At 46.6% G+C, this 23,095-nt stretch overlaps 1 protein-coding gene across 1 annotated transcript in view; it reads right to left on the bottom strand.

Moving 5' to 3' along the window:
* The window catches only part of SLC44A5 (solute carrier family 44 member 5), a 183,622-nt gene extending 177,283 nt beyond the window's left edge, over positions 1-6,339 (bottom strand). Inside the window, exons 1-2 of the mRNA XM_069102247.1 lie at positions 6,272-6,339; positions 5,834-5,976 (exon numbers count right to left, since the gene is read on the bottom strand). Coding sequence (XP_068958348.1) covers positions 5,834-5,976; positions 6,272-6,339 — 211 coding nt within the window. The remainder of the gene's footprint in view (positions 1-5,833; positions 5,977-6,271) is intronic.
* Positions 6,340-23,095: the final 16,756 nt, after the last annotated feature.

The following is a 23,095-nucleotide window of genomic DNA, read 5'->3' on the forward strand; positions in this document are numbered from 1 at the left end:
ACTGAGTCTCTTTTCCATCGGCATTGCCTTAGGAAGATTCTGAAGATCACCGGGCAGGAGAAGGCACCAGACCCTGAGGTCCTTTCCCAAACCAAAAGGTCAAGCGTTCAAACTCTGCTTCAGAGAGCGCAGCTCTGACTGGCTGGCCACGTTGCGCTTTGTTGGAATGCAAAACCAATGCTCGCCCAAAAGACTTTTATGGAGAGCTCACACAGGGCAAGTGCTCACGTGGCAGTCAGAAGAAGGCCTACAAGGACACTCTCAAGGGCTCTCTGAAGAACTCTGGGATTGGTTGTGTAACATGGGAGACACTGGCACAGGACCACCCCACACGGCATGCCCACACCAGAGAAGGGGCCGTGCTCTCAGAGCACAGCAGAACTGAGACAGCAAAGTTAGGGAATCCAGCCCAAATGCCCACATGGACTGTTTGTGCCTGATCTGCAGTAGAATATTCCGAGCTCAAGCTGCTCTGACAGTCACAGTCGGACACACTGAAACTTGACTCCACCATAGTGATGGCACTGTGGTCCTCTTCCAGAACAAAGGACAGTAACAACCATTCGCCCAATGTCAGGACACTTTTCCGCTCCCCCTCAATCCAAATGGCCGATGACCAAGAGTCTGGGGTCCATTCTAGCCCTAAAAACAGTTTTCTTGGACAGCCTGAGGTGTGCAGCCCAGAACAGTACAAAAGAAAAAACGCGAATAGATGTCAGCTACTATGCCAGTGGCCAAAGGAGGGGGAATGGTAATTAACAGGCTTTGGGGAGCTTTGTGAACCCTAAGTCAAGCAGGCTCAGGGCCTTCCTGGTCAGGAGGCAGAGGGCCTGCACTTAATTTTTCAAAATCCACAAAAGTTTAGAAAGCTATGAACCATGAAATGCCAATGGCCAAGGCAATGTCCCCTGGGCTGACTCCTAGACAGAGTTGGAAACCCCTAGAAACTGGCATAGTTCCATGGAGTCCAGGGTCAGTCTGCTCACCCACACTGGTCATAAGGGCTTGAGGAATGGAGGAATGGATGGATAAATGGGTGTGTTATACATCTGGACCTACCTCCATAGTCATGCAAGAACACGTCTTCCTGTTTTCCTTCCCTCTTGGTGGTGGGAGAGAAGGAAAAGCAAAGCAAAGCAACTGAGCTTTATTTGTCCCAGGTTTCAGCCCCTTCTGCATGTGTGGAGTTGGTGCGTGTAAGAGAGGAAGAGAAGGTGGGAGCCCTGCTGCTGCTGCTCCAATTGAGATAAGGCCCCTCAAGGTCTCTGTGCCTCTGGCTCTGCCCCTCACATCCTCAAACCACTCTCGGTGTCTGGCTAATCTGAGTCAATGCTGATCAGGGCTGGAGCTGTTTGGGGGGTGGGACTTCGACCAGGGAAATCCTTAAATCAAATCCTTCTTGCCAGGAAGATACCAGGGCTCTTCCTGGAACACAAGTCCCAAAGGCAGCTCTGGGCCATAAATCACTGGACCTGTAGTCAAGAAGACGGGAGTCCAAAGAGCCCCAGACATTTACTGGATGTGGGACCAAGCCTCTTACCCTGTCTCAGCCTCAGTCTCTCCTCCCAGGCCCATGTGAGGACAGACTTTTAATTCTTTTTTACTTTTTGGAGGGCAGTTGGGGTTAAGTGACTTGTCCAAGGTCACACAGCTAGATTTTGTGTTAAGTGTCTGAGGTCGGACTTGAACTCAGGTCCTCCTGTCTCCAGGGCCGGTGCTCTATTCACTGCACCAACTAGCCGCCCCTAGACTCTTCCTTCTTAAGGGGAGGGAACTGAGACCCAAGAGAAGGGCTGTGACTCCCCCAGTAAGTGGCAGAGAGAGGATCTGGAGTCAGCTCTCTCATAAACGACTTTATCTTTACACAGATGATCTGAAGAGTTTACAAATTACTCTACTCAGATTGTGCCATTTTACATGGGAAACATCAGTGGTTCAGAGAGATTAAGTGATCTGCTCAGGCCACACAGTAAAGTCAGAGGCAAGACTTGAACTCAGGTCTTTTTGACTGCAAATCTGAATGTAAGCAGGCAGTGTGCTATCTTCTGCCTCAGGGAAGGGGCAGGATTCAGCCCAGGGCCGCTTCAGGCTGAGGCCTCAGACCACACTGGCCACTGGCCTTTCCAGACAGTCCCTTGTGTTCTCACTCTGTTCCATTCTCGCCCATCCTGTGCTTGTCCAATCAAGAGCCTGTAGGCACATTTTATTTCCCAAACGGACCGTTTGCTAGATCTGTTCAGTCTCCATTTGCTGTAAAGCACCCACCTTTGTGGCTGTCTGCCCTTCAGCAATGGCTCTGCTTCAGGGAAGGTATGGAGAAAGAATGGGAGAAGGAGAGAACTGGATCAGTTGGGGGGAACCATTCCCAGAGGAAGAAATTCCCTCCACCAAAGCAAGTCAGTGCCTTCTCTGTATCTTAGAGAAGCCCTGAGCCAAGTGACTTGGCCAGGGTCACACACACAGTCAGTATGTGCCCCATGGGGAACATAAGCCCAGCTCATCCTGGCTCCAAGCCCAGCTGCACAGCCACCACCCTATACCACAGAAAGCCAAAATGGAGCTCTTCACTTCAGGTTTTCTCTGCCAAGAGATGCACACTGGAACGGACCATTTCATCAACACTGGGAAATACTGGAGTGGAAACTTTCCTCCAGTGAAAATGGCAACCTGCTTATGACTCGGGACATAAACCTCCAGGGACTGAGGCTCGGAGCTGGGTGACTTGACCAGGGTCACACAGCTAGTTTGGAAGAGCTAGAGATGAGATTCGAACCCAGGTTTTCCTAACTCCATGGCCAATGCTCCCATCACTAGCCCCCAATGTCACTCTATGGCAAGTGCTGAATCCAAAGCAAACTCTGTAAACGCTGGAGTATTGGCTATGGGAAGCACCGGGAACAGTGCTCTCTGACATAGACTTTGCTAACTGTCCAGGCACGTACTGATCAGACTTGGAGAGATCAGCAGAAGTGCTTTCTTCATCCACTTCAGCACAATTATGGGGGTCACCGGGTTGAGCCTTCGTGGAATCAGACCTCAGAGGGCAGTATGTAACATGGGCACTTAGAGGGCACAAAAACACTGGATTGGCCCAAGAGCCTCCAGGAATAAGTAATAGCTGATTCAAGTCTGTCCAAATCCCCGCACGTGGGGACCCTCAGACCTGCGTCTACATCAGGGAAACCGACGCCGGCTTTTTCAAAATGCTGCTCCTGCATCCTTCATTCTTCCTCCATTTGCCCTCAGTGACCAGATGGGGAGCCTTGGTTGGTTAAGGCTCCAAGAAACCAGGGATCAGGTCAGGTTTCCAAGAGCTTAACAAGCAGCTAAGCAAGGTTTCTTTTGTCAGTAGTTATTCAGGAAGACATCACATGGCCGAGCCAAGTACTAAGTGAAAATCACAAATTCTATCAAGAAATACACATTAGCGGAATGACTCAAAGAGTAGGCAGCAGGGCAAAATCAGTTCTGGATGTGAGAAGCATCACCTTCAACACAACCATCCAACTCACTGGGAAAAAGACCTTGTCACAGTCTCTGGTTTCAGTCACCAGGGGCTCCGTGGACCTTCAGGAGTTTGGGTTCTGGGATATTCATTCTCTTTTTCTACTCAAAGCTCATGTAAAGCTCACCTGTGTGTTTTCTAGTAAGCCCATGATATGATTACACTGAACAGGATTCTTACTTGCTCACAAAGAGAGAAAATTAGACCAGTGGATATGGTTCCAGTTAAACATCTGAGAGTTTCTTCCAAGAAAGATCTGTTATTGCCAAAGGTAATTATGTTTATCAACAAAGAGAGATATCAGCCTGCTGGCCCTGCATCTCCAGTCTACCACAATCTAGTAAAACAGAACAAAATAAAACAACCCCCCCCAACATCCTGTGTGCATTTTTTATTCACAGTGAAATTAATACTCATTAAAATTCATTGATAAAATTAAACAATCATTTCTACGAGAGATTTCCTATATAGAAACAACAATCCTCATCATTTTGTGGAACAGTATGTGAAATAAGTGGCCCAAGGTCTCTGTCTCTGGTTTCAATCCTTCCCTAAGCAGTGATGAGATCAGTCATCCCCACCTTAAGACTCATGTCCTTTCTGCTCTGATTCGTTTTCAAATGTTGCGTCAGAAACATAAAAGAACTTAAAAGCATGTAATGTTAAAGAATATCTAAAACCTTTGGGAACTCAGCAAGCACAGGAGAGAAGACATTGGCGGCAATAATCATTTATCCTTGTCCCTGCAATCATTAACAGACGGCCCTGAGAATGGCTGTTCATGGGTGAGCAATTCTGCTCCTTGGGTTTCTCTAGCAGGACTTTCACATGGAGGTCACATCACCACATCATTTACCAGAAACACTTAGAGCCAGGCTGTGAATAGAGAGAGGGCAGGCTATAAAATCAGTGCTGCCATTTTTAATTTCACAGCAATAAGTTTGGCACACAGCTACATGATTGTTTCTCAAAAACAAAATCAAGGCTTTCCTCAACTCTATTCCATGCTTCCAATTAAATGTGGGTATGGTGTTCAGTTAGCATGAAGGGAACTGTCTTTCTCCTCTGATCGCTGGGGAGAAGTTAGCCAAAGGAACAGAGCCAAGCGGCCTTCAGAAGACCTAGAACACATCAATATATGACCAGTTGTCCTCTGGCTTGGCCATGTCTCCAGCTCATGTCAGGAATTTCCAAAGGCAGATTCCCATGTAAATGGCACCATTGACCCAGCAGGCTCTAAGTCACTTATCTGAGTTTTAAAATAAAGCTGTTTGAGTAGCAATCTCCAATATAAGAGGGGAGTCTGATAGAAAGCCAAGAATTCCACAAATAGAAAAATGACATCACTCCAGTCCTGCCTTCTTTATTCAGACCAGACACACACTGGGTAACCTGACAAGGACTACATAGATCAGGGGTGGGGAACCTGCAGCCTCAAGGTCACAAGTGTGGCCCTTTGACTTGAGGACCTAGAGGTCCACATGTGGCCTTGAGGCCACAGGTTCTTCACCCCTGATAGATCCTAAATCACAGTTGTAAGACTTCCTTCAGCTCTCGGAGGTAAATGAAGTGATGAATTGCCCCCTCTTTCTCCACAGGGGAAAGATAACCCTATTCACACATGTCCAAAGGAGGTGCCATGTAACTAAAGATATCTATGTAATTCATTCTTAATTGGAATTTCTTCCATTTAAAGTAATTCTAATCTTTTTATTTTGAGGAGATTTCTGCTTATTAAAGCCTACCCTGCCCTGAGCTGTCCAGTCATAAGCAGAGGTCCCTCTGGCTCCTGACCAGAGCAGAATGAAACCCCCAAAGATGGCTAAGGGATTTGTATCCAAATGCCCAGAAAGGGCCTTGTCTCCACACCCTTCAGGATGAATGATCAATATTTCTGTCCTCACGCCTTTGGGGCAAAGCGTGCTATTCTTGCCAAAAGAGATTGGGGGTTTAGGGACTATGCTAACCCTCCAGGCTAGGGCCTAGACAAGAGCCTTTCAGGTCAGACTGTGTCAACACATAAGTGTGGGGCCAGGAAACACTGGGAGAGCCAATGGGGCCCTCTCAGACCAAGTGAGGGGGCCCTCTCAGACCAAGCGGGGGTCAGCAAACATTCGATCACACATTGTGAGACAGGCTGTGGGAGCCACAGAAGAGAATCTTGATCAGGTCTGCTTGGTGAGAAGGAGTTGTCTGATATTTTGAGTTTGCTGGGGTGGGGCAGGGTGTCAGAACCGGGAGGAATTAGTGGAGGGAGGTGACTATGAGTATCAGAAAAGGGAGGGAGAGAGGAAGGAGATGGCTGAGCTGAGGTGCCCTCCTGCCCACCGTGTTCCTGGTCTGGCCACATCTGCAGTTCAATGTCCAGTTCCAAGCACTGTGATTTAGGCAGGATCTTGATGCGCTGGTATGAGCCAGGGAAACCATCCAGGATGGTCAGGTCAGTAACACTTATGCCAGAAGAGGAGAGGCTGAAGGAACAAGGACATGAGAAGACCACACCCTGAAGAGAGGCGGCCGGGAGTCCATAGCTATGCCCCAGTGTGGGTCAGAGAATCATCCATTTAGAACGGGAAGGCAGCTCGGAGACCACAAAGCCCAAAGTTCTCGTTTTATGGATGAGGAAACTGAGGCCCCAGTTCTCAGTCTCCAAGGATCAAGTAGAGAGTGGTGTCACAGCAGACAGAGCTCTTGGCTTCCTCTTACCCAGCTGACTTTGCCCAGAAGGAGAAAAAAAACAAATAAAGCATCTCCAGAAGACGGTACTTCGCTCCCTTTTGGGACATGGGCCTTGACTTTTGGGGTTTGGCTTTTGTCAGACTGATGCACACCATTTCCGATGTCTGGTCCTTTAGCCAACCCCGTCCCTTTTTATGGTCTTTGAATGGAGTAAAATTCTTTTCAGTTTGAGTCCTTTTGGTTGAAGCCACTGCCCATGTTCCCATGTTCACTGGGTCCACTTGGCTTCTGCCCCGGGAGTCTTGTTTTCTCTCTTTCTTCTCCCTTCTCTTCCTGAGCTGTGCTTGACTCTGAAGCCAGGCATCCTCCATTCTCTAGCACAGTGTCAGACACAGAGGAAGCCCTTCAATGATTATTGATGGATGGAGGGACTGATGGAGCAGCTGACCTCTTATCCTGCTTTCCCTTTCCCCTGGACTTTGGGTATTCTGGAGAACTGGAGAATACAACAGCCGTCTGGGCCAGTCCCTTTCTGAAGTGTGAATCCCAGAACTTGCAGCATCATCGATAGCTGTAGAGGAGGAAGGGACGAGAGGCACCGTCACCTCCTACCGAATTTGGAGTCAACAAAACCCTGAGGTTCGGCTCTCCACCGCCATCCTGCCTGCCCCATCCTGTGCTTGGCTAGCGGATTTTCTGAACCCACTTGCAAAACCGCTCCTTTATCCCCATTAAATGTCTTCCTGGATTTATCTCAATTCATCCCCCTGGATTTATTGCCAATCCTGCTTGCTCTGGATCCTCACTTTGGCATCCAGCCCTTCCAGCCCCGTGCCATCTGTGAGTCAATTCTGGGTCAACTGAAGTAAGCTCTCCTCACTCCATATCCAAAAGGGCAGCGATTGAGAGCGAATCAAGGTGCTCCCCAAGCCATGGAACTGGGACCTGGAGGAAATCTGCATTCCACAATGCCCTCCACGGAGACCACTGATGTCAGTCACGTCCTGTCTCCAGCTTTTAGACGTATGCAAATAGGGGCCACCCACACAGTTCACACTGCAGTAACTATTGGCTACCATCTTCCCACCAAGCGGCAACCACATGGAAAAGAGAAAACCCCAAATGGTTTCCAAGGGACCCAATCCCCCAGGGAAGGGAGACTGAGAGGAGCCAGTCCCTAACTCTTGAGGACAGAATCTAGTACTCATAATGTCTGAGGAAGAATTCGAACTCAGGTCTTCCTGACTCTAAGTCAGGCACTCTATCCTTTGTAGAGGGGCCTTGAATGCCAAACAAGGGAGTCTGAAATTTACACAAGAGAAACTGGGGGTTAAAGGTTTTTGTGCAGAACAGTAATAAGACCCTATCTATGGATGAAGAAGCTTAGTCTGTCAGCAGTGTGAAGGGTGGATTAGCAGAGACAGAAAGGAAACAGGAAGAGTCCTGGGGGGTGGTGAGGAGGGGCAGTGGGACCAGGGCTAGAAAGCAGGGAGGAAGATGCTCCAGATGCAGAATCCCCAGTCTCAATAGGGAGTCTGAGGAGAGCCTGAAAAAGGGTGTGGCCTCTGTCCAACAGTGTAGAAGGAAAGGTGCCCATCAGTGCTTGGGGAGCTGCTCAGGCCTCCGCGAGGAGGCGACCCCAGGCTTTCAGAGGAGTGGATCTGCAGTTCAGAAGGGAGGCAGGGGCTCTCCATCCATGGCCCATGGTGATGGGTGGCTATGATGATGAGAAAATGATCTTCCCCTGACATTGAAAGGTTCCAAAGGATTTCTGGATGTTTGGTCCCTGCAGCGCCCCTGTGAGGAGGGCGCCATTATTGTCCCCACTTCACAAATGGTGAAGCAGAGACTAAGAATGGTTACATGACTTTCCCAAAGTTACACAGCTAGCAAATTCCAAGGCAGCATTTGAAATCAGGTCTTCCTGACTCTGTCTCCTAATGGACCCCTCAGTCTCGCACCTCCAACAAAACCAGGGGAATGCGCTTGTCAAAGAAAAGAGGCAGAGATTTGAAACCATCACTGGGAGGAATGAAACAGGGAGCCACCCAGAGCAGAGAGGGAGCATCACTGAGCAGCAGCGAGGGCCCTGCCCTGTTGGCATCACACCATAAATTGGTAGCGGGTAAAATCAGTTCGATTTCATGACACTCAGGAGCAAATTAACAGCTAGGACAGACTGTGGAATACAGGTGTTGGAGGCCTTTAATCAGATGAAGTGTGGCCTTTCGCATCAGCAGAGGCTCCTGGGTGAAATAAAAATAATCATATTCAATTAAGAAGGTGCAAAGGTCCAGACAATTATGGCTCCCATTTGAAGGATCGGGTTGCCATGGCCATATGAAATATAAATGTCAAAACAAGTTCCTCAGAGCACCTCTGAGGCTTCTGAAATAACAGGGGAAAACCTACATTTTCTAGGCAGTTTTCTTCAGCCTCCTTGTTCCCAGGCTTTCTCCCCAGACTTACAGGAACCACTAAGATGTCCCATGAGGTACAGCCTCCTCTAGGAAGCCTTCCGGAAAGCTCCTACTGTTTATGCCCTTGGCCTCATCAAAGTATCTGACATGTGTTGTAAACCTCCAAAGCATGACTACTTTCTGGCAGGAAAAGCTTTGTGTGTTGTATTCCCTGTTAGAATGGGAGCTCCTTGAGGGCAGGCCACTTAGCAGCTAGATTGTAGCATCCTAGACTGTAGATTTAGAGCCAGAAGAGGTTGCCAAGTCTAACCATCCCTCATTCTGCAGGTGAAGAAACTGAGGAACAGAGGACTTAGGTGACTTGCCCAGAGTCACACAGCTCCCAACTGTGCAAGGTAGTATAGACACCTGGCTTCTGGCTCCAAGCCCAACACTGTATCCACTATGACCTCCAGCTCCTCTTCCAATGAGGACATTTCTTCATTCCCTTGTGATGTCCTTCCTCATAGAATACACACTCATTAAGACCAGAGGAGATGTTTCACTCTCCCTTCCCATCACCAGCATGTGTGCTGCACACAGTGGGAACAAGAAATGCTCACTAGAGCATTAGATGAGATTGCCAAGCCTTCACCTCCATTCCAGTCTGATGGACACCATGATGCTGGAGCCTAGGGGTATTTGGAATTGAATTGGAATGAGAGGTCAGGCTTCCAGGAGCTGCTCTCTGCATTCAGGGGACTCCATTGCCACGCTCTGTTCCCATCTTGAATCTTCCATTATCCTTAGGAGTAACAATAATTTCAACTGACATCAGGATCCTTTTTTAAGCATGGCAAAGTGTCTTACATATTTCTCCTTGGATCCACGGGACTGCTAGAGTTATTGGGGCTGAGCATTGGGCCTGGAGGCCAGAACACCTAATTCAAATTCTGACTCAGCTACTTACTGGCTGTGGGGCCTTGGGCAAGTCACTTAAATTCACTCAGCCTCAGTGTCCTCATGTGTATAATGGGGAAAACAACAGCATCTTCCTCCCGGGGTGTTGTAAGCATTAAGCCAGATGATGTATGATAGAAGTTGCTTTGTGACCTTTAAGTACTACATAAATGCTAGGAACGAGTATCATCACCCCCATTTATCACATGAGGAAACTGAGTCCCAGTGATTCACCCATGATCACACAGAAATTATTGTCAGAGTCAGGATTAGAAATGACGCCAGCCTGACTGCAAGCCCAGCTGTCTCTCGGTGCCAGATCAAGCTGACAACCTGAGAGAAAAAAACATTGGGAAGGGAGTTAACGGTGCCATGGGGAGAAGGGGCTGAGGACTACATCTCCTAAGAAATAATGGGTCTGTAATTGCATTGACCGTCTGCAGACAAACATCACAGACTGTAGAGGGTTTTGCTCCTTCTCTCTAAATGCCAACCCACAATCACTCAAATGGAAAAATCCTGTTAGCTTTCAGATTTTCCTTTGAGGTATTTAAGGATGGTGGATTTTCCAATTGGCCAAATGAGGCAATGGAAAAAGCATTTGGAGTCGGAGGACCCAAGTTCCAATGTCAGCTCTGCCTCTTCCTATACATGTGACCTCACCTGACTCCCCTGGGCTCAGTGTCTCCATCTATGGGTCAGGGAATAGATGAACTTAAAGGGCCCTTCCAGCTCTGCATCTCTGCTCCTATCCATTCACTGACTCAGTCAGTCAATAAGCATTAATTAATCACCGACTGTGTGCCCGGCATCAAACTAAGTGCCTGGGAAACAAAAAGAGGCAAACGTTAGGTCCTGCCCTCCAGGAATTTGCTGTGTAATGGAGGAGACAACAAGAAAACAACTATGTAAAAACAAGATAAATCAGAGATAATCTGTGGAGAGGAAGACCTTAGCATTAAGAGGGATTGGGAAAGGCTCCCAGTAGAAGGTGAGGTCTTTAGGGAAGGGCGAGGGGTGGAGGAGAGAGGAAGAAGGAGAGCTTTCCAGGAGTGGGGGACAGCCAGAGAAAACGCCCAGAGTCGGGGGACAGAGGGGCTTGGGTGGGGAACAGCCAGGTCAGTGCCAATGGATTGTGGAGTTCCTGGGGCCGACTGAGGCGTCAAGACACTTGAAAGGTCGGAGAGCACCGGCCGGGAAGGGCTTTAAATGTCCAGCGCTAACATGGAGTGCATACGATGCGCTTGCCCTGTCTCCGAAAAAGCCCCCAAGCCCTTCACTGTGATTCCGAAGATCTCCCCGGTTCTCATGTAAGAGCATGGCTGGTCCAGGGGACGCCTCTGTGGTCTACACTGCACCGCAGACGGAAGGTCCTGAAGACGAGCCCGATATTGAGGGATGTGCCCCCAGAAGTCTCGCCGAGTACAAAATGGCAAACTCTGGGCTTTGTAAGAAAATGTGAAAAGCCTATTAAACAGCTCCTTTTGTCAGCCACGGAGATGTACACCAGCCTTCTGGCCCCATTCCAGCTGACGCAGCAGACAGGTATTTTCGCACCTTTTCTGAAATGTGAAACATCGCGGGTTTGAAAACAAATGGCTGACGGGAGGAATGAGTCTGAGGACTGGGAAAGAGCGTGGGATAAATCCCTGTTTACTCAGAGCAGGTGAGAGGGATCGTATTCTGGCTGAACAAATGCGCTGGCTCATTAAGACTTACCATATAGGTGAATGAGGGATTTTCAGACCTTAATTATAATAAAATTAAACCCATCCCCACCTAGGCAGCATTTGATGGTTTACAAAGCCCTTCCCTTCTGAGATTATTTCCACGTTAATCATCTTATATCTTGTATGTACATAGTTGTTTGTAAGTCTTCCCCCCTATTCAACTGTAAGCCTCTTGTGGGCAGAGAACTGTGTTTTGCTTAGCACAATAGAATCATTTAATAAATGCTTGTCAATGGAGTGACTAAAGCTCACCCCTTGTGGCAATTCTGTGAGGTAAATAGTACATTGTCCACACTATACAGATCGAAAAAACTGAGACTTAGCAGGTGACAATTTAGCCACGTTTGCCAAATCTTGGTTGGTGTCTGAGTCAGAACTTGGGCCCAAGCTTTCTCATGCCAGTTCCAGCACTATTTTTATTCCACTTTGTGATTTTCCTCAAGTTCCCATAAAGCCCAAATCCAATCTAATGTAAGCTTTGGTGACTCCAAAGGCGCTCGGGACTCTGACAAAGCTGAATGACCACCTTCTAGAAACATCCATCACCAGCCAACAAAAATATCTTGCAGACTGTGAGCTTTGGGGTTGTTTGGAATCAGCATATATGGGAATTAACATATCTGATGGTGCTTGACAATAGGCAAATTAAATTATGATTTCTTATTAGACAACGAACTGCCATGATGATGCTTTTGGCTCTCATTTGAAAGGAGGAAGTCTCATACAGTATGCCAGGGAACTGGGGAAGCACAGCAGGGCTCAGATCAGAGAGGAAATCCAGGCTGCATGGGAAGGGGAAAGGACAGGGGCATAAAGTGTAGTCTTTTTCCTTAAGGAGTAGTGCCAGAGACATAACAAATAGATTTTCTGCTTGGAACAATCTTCACGAAATGAACCAAGGGCAAGCAGAGAAAGAAATGCTCTCATTCCCTCTCTTAGCTAACTGGTCTTTCTGATTAATTAGGTGCTAAGTTCAGCTAGTTCCCCAAACAAAATAAATATTGAATTTGAGCTGACGGATTTCTTCATGCACTGAGAGATCTCACCAACCCCAAGCCACTTCAAAGGAGGATGACAGAAGATGACAAGCCCTATCGCTTCTGGGAAAAGTGGACAAAATCACCCTCCCCAGATGGACCCCAGGCAATGACTTCAGCAGGTTCCTGAGGATGAAGTTTCCAGTGAGCCCCCTCAGCTCCCTCGCCTTAACCCCTCCCATTAAACCCCTGACATTGACCATGAGCTTCCCGCACATGGGGGTGGATATTCTCTGGTGAGGAGGTGAAGAAGCTGAGAGAGGAGTGGCACCAAGGGAGTCCCCGTATGGTATGGCGCTGAAGTGGACACGGTCTGTGTTTACGCATGCTGGTGTCACCCACTCTCTGGGAGTGAGGTCAGGCAAATATCACTTCCCATTTTTTTAGATGAAGACACTAAAGCCTGGAGAAATGAAGGGAGCTGCCCACGGTCATCCACGGTCAGAACTGGCCCTCCAGAGTCATTCCTATTGTCCAGAAGCTTACATTCCTCCATAGGGCAAAAACCGCTAGCCAGACCATCATGGAACAGACGATCCTTCCCTCCTCCTTGCTGTATCCAGGAGCCGTGTTACTTTCTACAGCCTTCTCCTCTTCCTCTTCTTTTCTTCAGGGGAATTGATATATAACAAAACATTTTGCATGGATCATGGTTTACATCAAATATGGCATCTCACTAAGTGATCCATTATGACAACCACTATCCTTTTCCAAAAAAAATCTATCTGGGACTTTCAGTGTCAATGTGTTCTAAGACTTTATGGAGGCAAGCAAGTGTAATGGGAATGCAAATTTGGAAGATCTTCCCTGCCCCAGGCTAAAGTGCACCTGAAGCCTGGGGTGGGAGGCTTGTTTTTCAGTAGATACTTCTTGATTGGCCAGTGAGTCAATAAGGTTGTTACATTCTCTGAGCCAGGAGAAGGCTATATAAGCCCTGATGTGAGGCTTTGTTTTGGGGCTCACTTTGAGAAGTGTTCTGTGATTTGATCTGGATTATGGGAAGCCGTTATCCAGAGGTATGGATGTAATGGTTGGACAGCTTGGAAATCTGTCTACTTGATCTGTTTCTGTCTTGATAATTCTGCCTGTATACTTTGAAGTTCGGGGTGCTGACTTTTTTCCCCTGAACAAGGTAAACGATATATGTCTGACTGATTAAAGTAAGCTTGTTGGCCCATTTTGAGTTGCTTTCCTTTATCAAAGCAGATCCAGGAACCTGTATGGGCAGCAAACCCTGAGGACATGCTTGGGGTGCTTGCTGCTACAGCAAGGCAACATATTGTCATGAATAAGATGCCAGTCTTGGGATCCAGGGCTCAAATCCTAATTCTGACACCTACTTGCACTGACCCTGGGCTTAAACTCTGTGTGTCCAAGGAAACTTCCTAGGATTTATCTACTAACTTATAGGCAGATTATGACCTCTGTTGCTGTGGGACTTTCCACAATGGGAGTCCTACACACTATGAAATCAATGGTCCTTTGCATAATTGATACCAAAAACATGAGATGGATAAAAGAACAGACATTGAGGTATGCTATCACTAAATTCTAGGGATGTTGAATTGAATAAATCAATCTCTACACTGAGACCAAGATTTAGTCATATAGCTTTAGTCAGCAAACACTTGGTCTCGTTGCTGACCTGGGAGAGAGGGCAGTCAAAGCAAAACCATTTGGAATATAAACGCATTGGCAAGATCTGACAGAGGAGAAAGGTCAGAGATGACAAAGATGTTAACAATAAGAGATGCTGCTTCATGGGGTGGTGGTAAGGATCAGATGAAATAACATACATGAAGCCCTTTGTAAACGACCAAGTGCTACAGAAGCCTTTTTGTCGTTGTTATGAACAGCAGTATCACACCCAAAATTAGCAAGAGGGAGAAGAAAAGACAAACTTACAATTCAGTGAGAGAACCAATTCAGCCAGATGATCCCAAGAGAATTAAGGAGGAAACTAGAGGAAAAACAACAAACTGATGGAGAATGGAAAAGATCTGTGGCAATCATCATCACGAGCTTTTCTCCATCAAAGACGATGAAGCCACCATATCTGGACTCTTAACTTCACAGTCCCCAGTGAGCTGCAGGAGCCTGAAAGGCACCATAGAGAGGAAATACAGGAAGAACCAGACTAGATTAAGTCTACAGAGAGATCTGAAACTAAAGGAGCTAATCCCCGGCCATGGACTTCCAGGCCCAGGACCTTCCCATAACATCAGGAAGATAAGAATCTCTTCTTGCATCTCCAGCCTTCGCCACTGCCTTGTCATGAAAGACAGTTGGGATTCATGTGCCTTCTCTGGCCACAGAGGGCTCCCGCATCCTACACAAGGGTCTCCAGACTCCCCCAAAGTCTGCGGGCCCGTGCCAAATGCTACCAAACCCCCTCCTGGCCACTCCTGAGGAGCTTCTTCTCCTTTCTGTGGCTCAGGCACCATGGAGAGGCTTCCCATCCACTTATCGGTGATTGTTCTAGAACGTTGCCTAATAATCCAAGCCCTTTCAGGGCAAGGATGCTTCTCTTCTTTACTTTGGTCCCCAGGGCCCAGCACAGGTCTAGCACTACATGCGTATAGCTTTGGCCCAAAATGAAGTGAATTGAGTTGGAAAACCATGTGATGGAATGGAAAAAAAACCACTGGAATCGGAGTCAAGGGAAGCCCAGCTTTGCCACTTCTGCTCTTTGGAGCCACGGGCAAGATGCTTCACCTTCCCAAATGTCAGTTTCCCTATCTGTAAAGTGAGGGGGTGGGTTGGATGGTTTCTGAATTTCTTTCACCTTTAGATACTCGGATCCTGTGGAGATGAAGGACCTGTGTTCCGATCCTAGCTGTCTCCCATTACCTGTGCAACTTCAGGCAAATGGCTTTACTTCTCTGGGACTCTGCTTTCTTATCCATAAAATGACTCTGTGACCCTCCTGGTTCTAATCCTTTCAGGTCCACAACCAGGAACCTATGAAGACCTTCTAGACAAATCTGATTTATGCCCAGAATCAGCAAAATTCTCTGAAGTCAGAAAGGACAGCTTGACTGGGGGTCTCCCCTAGGAGGCTGGGGGGTGGGGGAGAGGGGGAATCCAACAGCCACTTAGAGAGATGTCCTCTAGCAATGATTCTGACCCTTTCCAACTGTCCCAGGAGAGGCTGCACTGTACACATGCACTTCTCTGATGAAATTAGAATAGTAAATTCATTGTGTTTTGAGAGATTTGTGGTTACGCCCTATTGAGATGCTGCCCCACTTTTCTGGACTGGAAAATATTCCAAGAGGGCATCCGAGGCCCTCCCAAGATCTCTAAGCTGAGGAGAGGGGAAAAAGGCCAAGAGTCCTGATTTCTTCCTGTTGTGAGCCTCCCCACACCCACCTTTGGGGATACGGGGTCTAAGGGGATTTTCAAGAGCTGTTCAAGGCCAAATAAACCCCCTCAAAGGAACCCTGGTACATCCAAAGAGTACCAAGACATGAGTTACAGACTCGGGCCATTTTCTGTTTTCTTGACACACTAAAGTTTTAAAGGGACAGGGACAGTTTTCTCCTTAGTCTGGTGGAAAAAGTACTGGATGTGAACCATTTGGGTCTGAGTCTCCCCTCCCCCACTCCTGCTGCCATCCCTCATTCCCTGGGTGACTGGGCCATCACTTCACCACTCTGGGGCTCAGTTTCTATATCTGTACAAAGTAGATGGCCTCCCAGGTCCCGTTTTGTTCTCAGTCTGTCAAGAGGTTCAGAGGCCAAGGAAGTGAGTCCATGACAACGCGATTTCAGATTCCTCAAAGGCGAGAAGTCTCGGCCTTCCATCCGAACCCTGTGCCTGTTGGTCCATTGTGGTGGTGGCGGCTTGGATGGTAGCTACCAATTCTGTGGAATTTTAAGGTTCATAAACACCATCTGTCTCACTGGAGCCTCTCAACATCCCCGTGGGGTAGGAGCCCACAGCTTTCTGTGGAGGCATGTTACAGATGAGGCAGGAGACAGTAAGTGCAGCCAGTGCTCATCAGAGGCAGGAGCTTCCCGATTCCAAAGCCAACACTACCCTCCGAGCTCAACCGCTTCAGTGGATAAGGGACCTTCTCTGCCTACCATGCCTCTGGTTCCCTAGGCTGCCCCATTCCCCTCCCAAAATGCCAATCACCATTTGGCAAAATGACTCAATTGACTTTTAGAGATTAGCTTAACATTGGTTTAACTGGAAAACCAGAAGTAAAAAAAAAAATGTTTTAGATGCGGACAGGGAAGGTAAGTGGAGAGGAGGCTACTGCTGAATAAGAATATGTTAGGGAAGACCTGAGGAGGGCCAGAAACATCTCAGTTGTCATCCAAGGGGCAGGGAAAAACCAAATGCTTTTCTCTTTGCCAGTCACTCATCTAGACCTGGGACCCAGAGAGTCACCAGGGAAGGGACCAGGATGAAAAGTGGGCAGCCCTAAGGAGCCAAGAGACTAAAGGAGGACCAGCAGGGAGTGAGAGACAGAAGAGGGAAGAGATGAGAAGACACCCACACAGCCCTCAGGGAACAGACACCTCAGCTGCTCTTCTGGGATTCTGGAGCAGCTGCCACTCCATAACATTGTTATTACCGTGGAAGACATGCGCCAAAACCCAGCCCATATCTGATGTCAGTGTTCTCTCCAAGGAAGGAGTACTCCATCTGGGTGGCTGTGGTCTGTGGGAGGCTCTCATCTTAAACTCCATCCACTGTGATATAGGGGTCATTACCCTGCTCACCTCAAGTAACTGGCTCCAGTGGATAGACTGATCACTGAGATTCAGTAAGTCAATATTATAAAGAAAATGCTGAATTTTGCATCACAGAAACTGTCTCATGGGTGTGACATTATAGTGTTCAAGGCAGAATTTGTAGGCATGGCCTTGGACTCCAGAATCAATGCCCTAACCACTGTCCTAAACTGCCTCCAGAAAAAACTGGCAGAGTCTTGGAATAAGAGATTGGGCTGTTCATGGATAGATTGCTTCCAGATATGGAGAAAAGTGGTACATGAGCAATAAAGCATGAAAGAGAAAGTACAGAAAGAATTATTCATAGAAAGGGGGAATAAAATAGCTCTGTTTCTATGCCTATCTAAATGACAATCCAAGGGATGCAGCCAAACAAAATAATTGGGATAATAAACAACCTTCGCAAGGTAAGCAGCAGGTAAGAGAGCTCCCAACCATCCATATTTCCCAGGACTGCTGAGAAAGCCCCCAAAATGGGAGATGAGGAGAATGGGTGAAAAGAGTGCATGAAACATGCATGATCGATGTCGTGTGTTGCATTAACTATTCGAGGCAATTTGTAAACAAATGACCTGACCAGAAATAACTGAATGGCTAAAGCCTCTGCTCTGCACAGGGAAAAGCTTTCTAAAAAAATCATCACTTCCCACATTCACTTAGAGATTTAATATAAAAGTAATTATGATGCAAAATGAGTTACTTTATAAAATTATTGCGAGATTCTTAGGGGAAAACAAACATGCAAGAACATTAAGAGAAATAGTTAAAAAAAGAGGGGAGGGAAGGAGAGGAGGAAAAGATGAATGAGGAGGGGGAGAGGAGAAGAAAGAGAGGCAAAGAGAAAGGAGGATGGAGAGAGTGAGAGAGAGGGTGAGAGAAAGAGAAAGTGAAAAGGGGAGAAAAGAAGGGATAGAGTGAGAGATCAATGCAGTAGAATAAAGATCCCAGAAAGAGAAGAAAAGAAACACAAAAATTAGCATTTGATAAACTAAAGTGTCAGAGAATAGAAGTATTATTCAATGAAAATTACTGGGAAAATTGGAGGCAATGTGGTGAAAACTTAGTTTAGAGCCATACCTCATGCAATATTCTCTACTATAATAAATTCCAAAAAGATCTATGAGTTAAATATTAACAATAAAACATAAAATATTAGAAGGAATAATAAATACATCTTGACTACAAAGTATGGATACATTATTTTGTTTTTAAATCAATTAAACAAATGTTAGAAATTACTGGGGTTGAAGTAGACGGATTCAAATGTATAGATTTTTAAAATCTGTACAACAAAAAGACAAGAAGACCAAAATAAACAAGTTGGGAATGTGTTTTTACATTAAATAAATCTGATGAATGGAATCTAGAAAGAACTGAAAGAAATAAATGAGACCCCAATTGAATAAATGACCAAAGGATGTCAACAGACACTGTTCCAAAGCAGGAAGACAAACTGTGAATAACAACATGGATTTTTTCTGGTTATCAAAGACATGCAAATTAAATTTATATTAAGGAATCACCTCATATTATGAAATTGGCACAAAAAAAAGTGCAAACACTAAAACTCCACAGGTGGCAAGCTTTGGGAAAACAGACACATTTGCATTGTGGGAGAAATCAATCAAAATCGTTTTGGAGACTGAGCTAGGAATACACAGAGAGAATTACAAAACTCATTATTCCTTCTGACCCTCTAACCCTATCACTAGGAATATACCCAAAGGACAGAGTTTAAAGGGGGAAGGGGAAGGAGACCTATTGGTACAAACTTGTTGAGGTTTTACCTGTAATAAATTATTTAAAAGCTAATTCAATGAACATTGATTAAGGTCCTACTATGCTCAAGGCACTGGAAGGATCAAGGACAATTACAAATATGAATATGAAGAAATAAGGGAAAAGATGAAAAAATCAGAAAAAGGATGTGGCAGAACTCACAGAGAGCATATACATTGTATCTACAACCACGAGTGTACAGATGTGAAAGGGCAAGGACACTAGGGCAGTGAGAGGGGAGACCTGGCTAAGATCTCTTCTTTCTTGGTTATATCACATCATGGAAGGAAGGAAGGAAGGAAGGAAGGAAGGAAGGAAGGAAGGAAGGAAGGAAGGAAGGAAGGAAGGAAGGAAGGAAGGAAGGAAGGAAGGAAGGAAGGAAGGAAGGAAGGAAGGAAGGAAGGAAGGAAAAGAAAAGAGTTATGACCCAAGTGGATCTCAGCCACAGAACAATCCCTCAGCCTCAGTCACAGAGGCTGCCCAAGAGAGGACCACACCCACTGTAGCAGCAAGCACCCTAAGCGTCCTCAGGGTTTGCTGACAACACAGGTTCTTGGATCTGCTTTGATACAGGAAAGCAACTCAAAATGGGTTAACAAGCTTACTTTAATCAGTCAAATATGTATCATTTACCTAGTTCAGGGGAAAAAGGTCAGCACCCCGAACTTCAGAACATACAAGACAGAAACAGATCAAGTAGACAGATTTCAAACTGTCCAACCATTACATCCATACCCAATCAACATCTGGGTTTCAACATCTGTGTTTCAAAGCCGGAAGGGGCTCTGGACAACAGCTTCCCAGAATCCAGATCAAATCACAGAACACTTCTCAAAGTGAGCCCCAAAACAAATCCTCACATCAGGGCTTATATAGCCTTCTCCTGGCTCAGAGAATGTAACAACCTTATTGACCCACTGACCAATCAAAAAGTATCAACTGAAAAACAAGCCTCCCACCCCAGGCTCCAGGTGCACTTCAGCCTATGGGCAGGGAAGATCTTTAAAATTTACATTCCCATTACACCCACCAGCCCTCATAGGCAGCCCAGACTCAGGAAAAAAAAGTCTACTGGCGATAGTTGTTTTATACAATTTTTCCAAGCACAATGTAAATTTAAAAAAACAGCAACATTTAATAGACATATTTTAATGATCAATCTTTTGCACCAGGTATTGGGGGGGGGGGGAGAGGGATGATAATTTCTTTATTCATGATGAAATCTGAATAAGTCGAATCAATCATGCACAACTCAAATGTCATTCAAGTGGTAGGAACTTGTGGATTGTTTTTACTATGACTTTTTAAAAAATGAATTAATCTTAGCATTAATACTTATAATCTGTGACACAGTAGCACATATCCACTTATATGTTATCCTGGAGTAATTGTCTAGTTGGGGGGAGGGAATGACTATTTATAACACCTACTATGTGCCAGACACTACACTAAGAACTTTTGACAAATGTGATCTCATTGGATCCTCCAGATATATGGGTGTATATTATAAACAGTATATATGAAACAGACGAATACATACTATATCAGACATACACATATATGCATATAGGTGTGGTCTTTTCAACAATACTGTACTTAATAGTCAATGAACATTTGTTACACACCTACTGTGTGCCAGACCCTGCGCTAAGCACTGGAGATACAAAGAAGAAGGAGATGGTCCCTGCCCACAAGGGGCTTACAATCTAATAGGGGGAAGCAACCCCCAAAAGGAAGAAAAAAAGCAGGAGGGGGTGGAGGGAACCCCCACAGGGGGGACTGGGAGAGAGTAGCTGGAAACAGGAATTTCTATGTCTTATATTCCTCATGGGGACTAAAATGGGGTGAGGCAACAAGCAGAAGCTTTTTAAGGAGATGAGTGAATGACTTGATGGATGAATGTCAGAGACCTGCATCATCTCCTTTTCACAGAAGCACAGATTTAGAGCTAGAAAGGGGCTGAGAGCACTTCTACTTCTTTATACAGATAAGGAAACTGAGGCCCAGGGAGCAATGACAAGCCCAGGGTCATACAGACAGAGCCAGGCTTCAAGACAAGATGCTCTGGCTCTCTGAAAGCCCATGCTCTCTCCATGCATGGTGTCTTTTGCTTCGGAAAGTTCTATGTGCTGCGACTCTTTCTACTTTTCACATTTAAATATTAAATACTTAACATTGATATATTGTTTTATAAAAGTAATTCCTGGGACTGGCATGAATAAGACAGCAAGTAGAGGCAGCTGTCTTAAGATCAGCTACATACACTTCTCTTTCACCACCTGGTCCCAACCTAGGGCCTCAGAGCTTCCTGCGCTTCCCCCTTGTCCTTCTGCTGTTGCCCACCTGACTGGCCTTCCTCACACACCACCCTCCATCTTCCACCTCCCGGCCTGGGCCCGGGCTGTCCCTCCATCCTAGAATGCATTCTCCACCCAACCCCCCAGATTAGAATCACCTCCTACAGGCACCTTTGCCAACGTCCCCTCCCTCTTCTCGCCTTTTGTGTCAGAATGACCCGGCAGATCCTTGCCAATGTCTGTGCTCGCTTATTCTTCTATCATCTTTCCCATGGAATGTGAGCTCTTTGGAGGCAGAGACTGCTTTCCTTTTTTCTTTCTCTATCCTCATCTCCTAGAGCAGTGCCTGGCACGCAGTAGGCACTCACCCTGTACTCATGGACTGACTGACGGAATGACTGATAAAGTGCCTTTAAGATTCACAAAGTTCTTTGGTGAATTATCTGATCTGAGGGTGCACCAAGCTCGTAAGGGACATCATCGTCCCCATTTTACAGATGAGACAAGTAAGACCAGGAGGTGATGGCTGATGCCCCCATGGTCCCAAAGACAGGCCCTGCCCTAAGGGAGCCTATGTTCTAATGGGGAAAGATGGCACATAAAAGAACAACATCTACATTTCTGTAGCGCCCCGGGGTGTCCGAGATGCTCAGGGAGGACCATCATCTTGGGTGTGAGGGCTGCCCATGCCCCTCTGGTGGCACCTGGCAGCCAACTCTCATCTGTGGCCCCAAGCAGCCCCAGTAAGGCCACCTCAGCAGATGGGCTAACCAGGGTGGGAAGGATGATGGATCTGAGTTAGGCGGATTTCTCCCCCAGGCATGTGGAGGCTTCTCCAGTGAATGGTAACAGGTGGATCCCATGGCCATGAGGGTGACTGCAGAGCCCTCAGAGCTTGGTTAGATATGGAAGATGCCAAGGTCAGCCACTGCCTCCTGAGCCACCATGGTCGTCTCGACTTCTGTCCTGATGCTGGACCGTGATGACTCTGGAGGAGACATTGAGGTCCTTCACTTTGTGAGGCTCAGCCTCATGGAAATCCAATTCACACAAGGGTCAAGATGTCACCCTGTGATGTCCTTAGATGGAGGACTCAAAGATGGAGGACAAACAGCTACTATGTGTCAATTCCCGTGCTAAGCACTCTCCAAGTCTCTCATTGATCCTCACAACAGTCCTGGGAAGGGGGCACTATTATTATCCCCATTTTCAGATGAGGAAACTGAGGCAGAGGCGAAATGGTTTGTCCAGGATCACACAGCTACTAGATATCTAAGGCTGGATTTGAACTCAGATCTTCCTGGCTCCAGCCACCACTCTATCCACTGTACCGCCAACCAGCCCCACATAAAAGGGCATTGAAAAGGTGGAGGGCATAAGAAGGGATGAAGGCACCCAGTTTGGGGGTGTGTAGAGAACCAAACAATGACTCAACCAGCATTAATTATCAAAATGCATGCCAGGTGGGAGAGACAAATACAGAAATAAGATGATGCTTGCCCTCAGAGTTTACATTCTCTTGGCTGGAACATGAAAATGTGGAAAGTACATGGAATTACATACAAAGGAAATACAAATCCCCCATCCGACAAATGAGGGGCTGGGAGGAGGTACAGGGAAGGGAGCCATGTTACAGGCAGGACTTGAACCCAGCTCTACTTGGCTGGTCTGTGATTCGATTCTATGTCACCAGGACCGGCGGAGAAATCGAGAGTACACCCCCACGGGCCCGATGCTGGAGTTTTCCTTTTAGAGTCATCTCTCTGCACAGCCCTTTGGTAGGGAGACCTGGGTATCTTGTGAGCACTGGCTAGGGTTATTGATGGTCTTCCCAAAGGCCAAGATCACAGGGGCTGGACTAGATTTTTGCTTCCCTCCCACACCACAAAGCTTTACTCACAGCAAATGCTACTCTCTACCTACAGACTACGTTTAATCCAAATAAGGCATTTTATAAGTGGAGG

Source organism: Petaurus breviceps, unplaced genomic scaffold (assembly GCF_028583685.1).
Source record: "Petaurus breviceps papuanus isolate PSGF00001 unplaced genomic scaffold, PetGlider_PUasm1.0 545, whole genome shotgun sequence".
NCBI classification, from domain to species: Eukaryota; Metazoa; Chordata; class Mammalia; order Diprotodontia; family Petauridae; genus Petaurus; species Petaurus breviceps.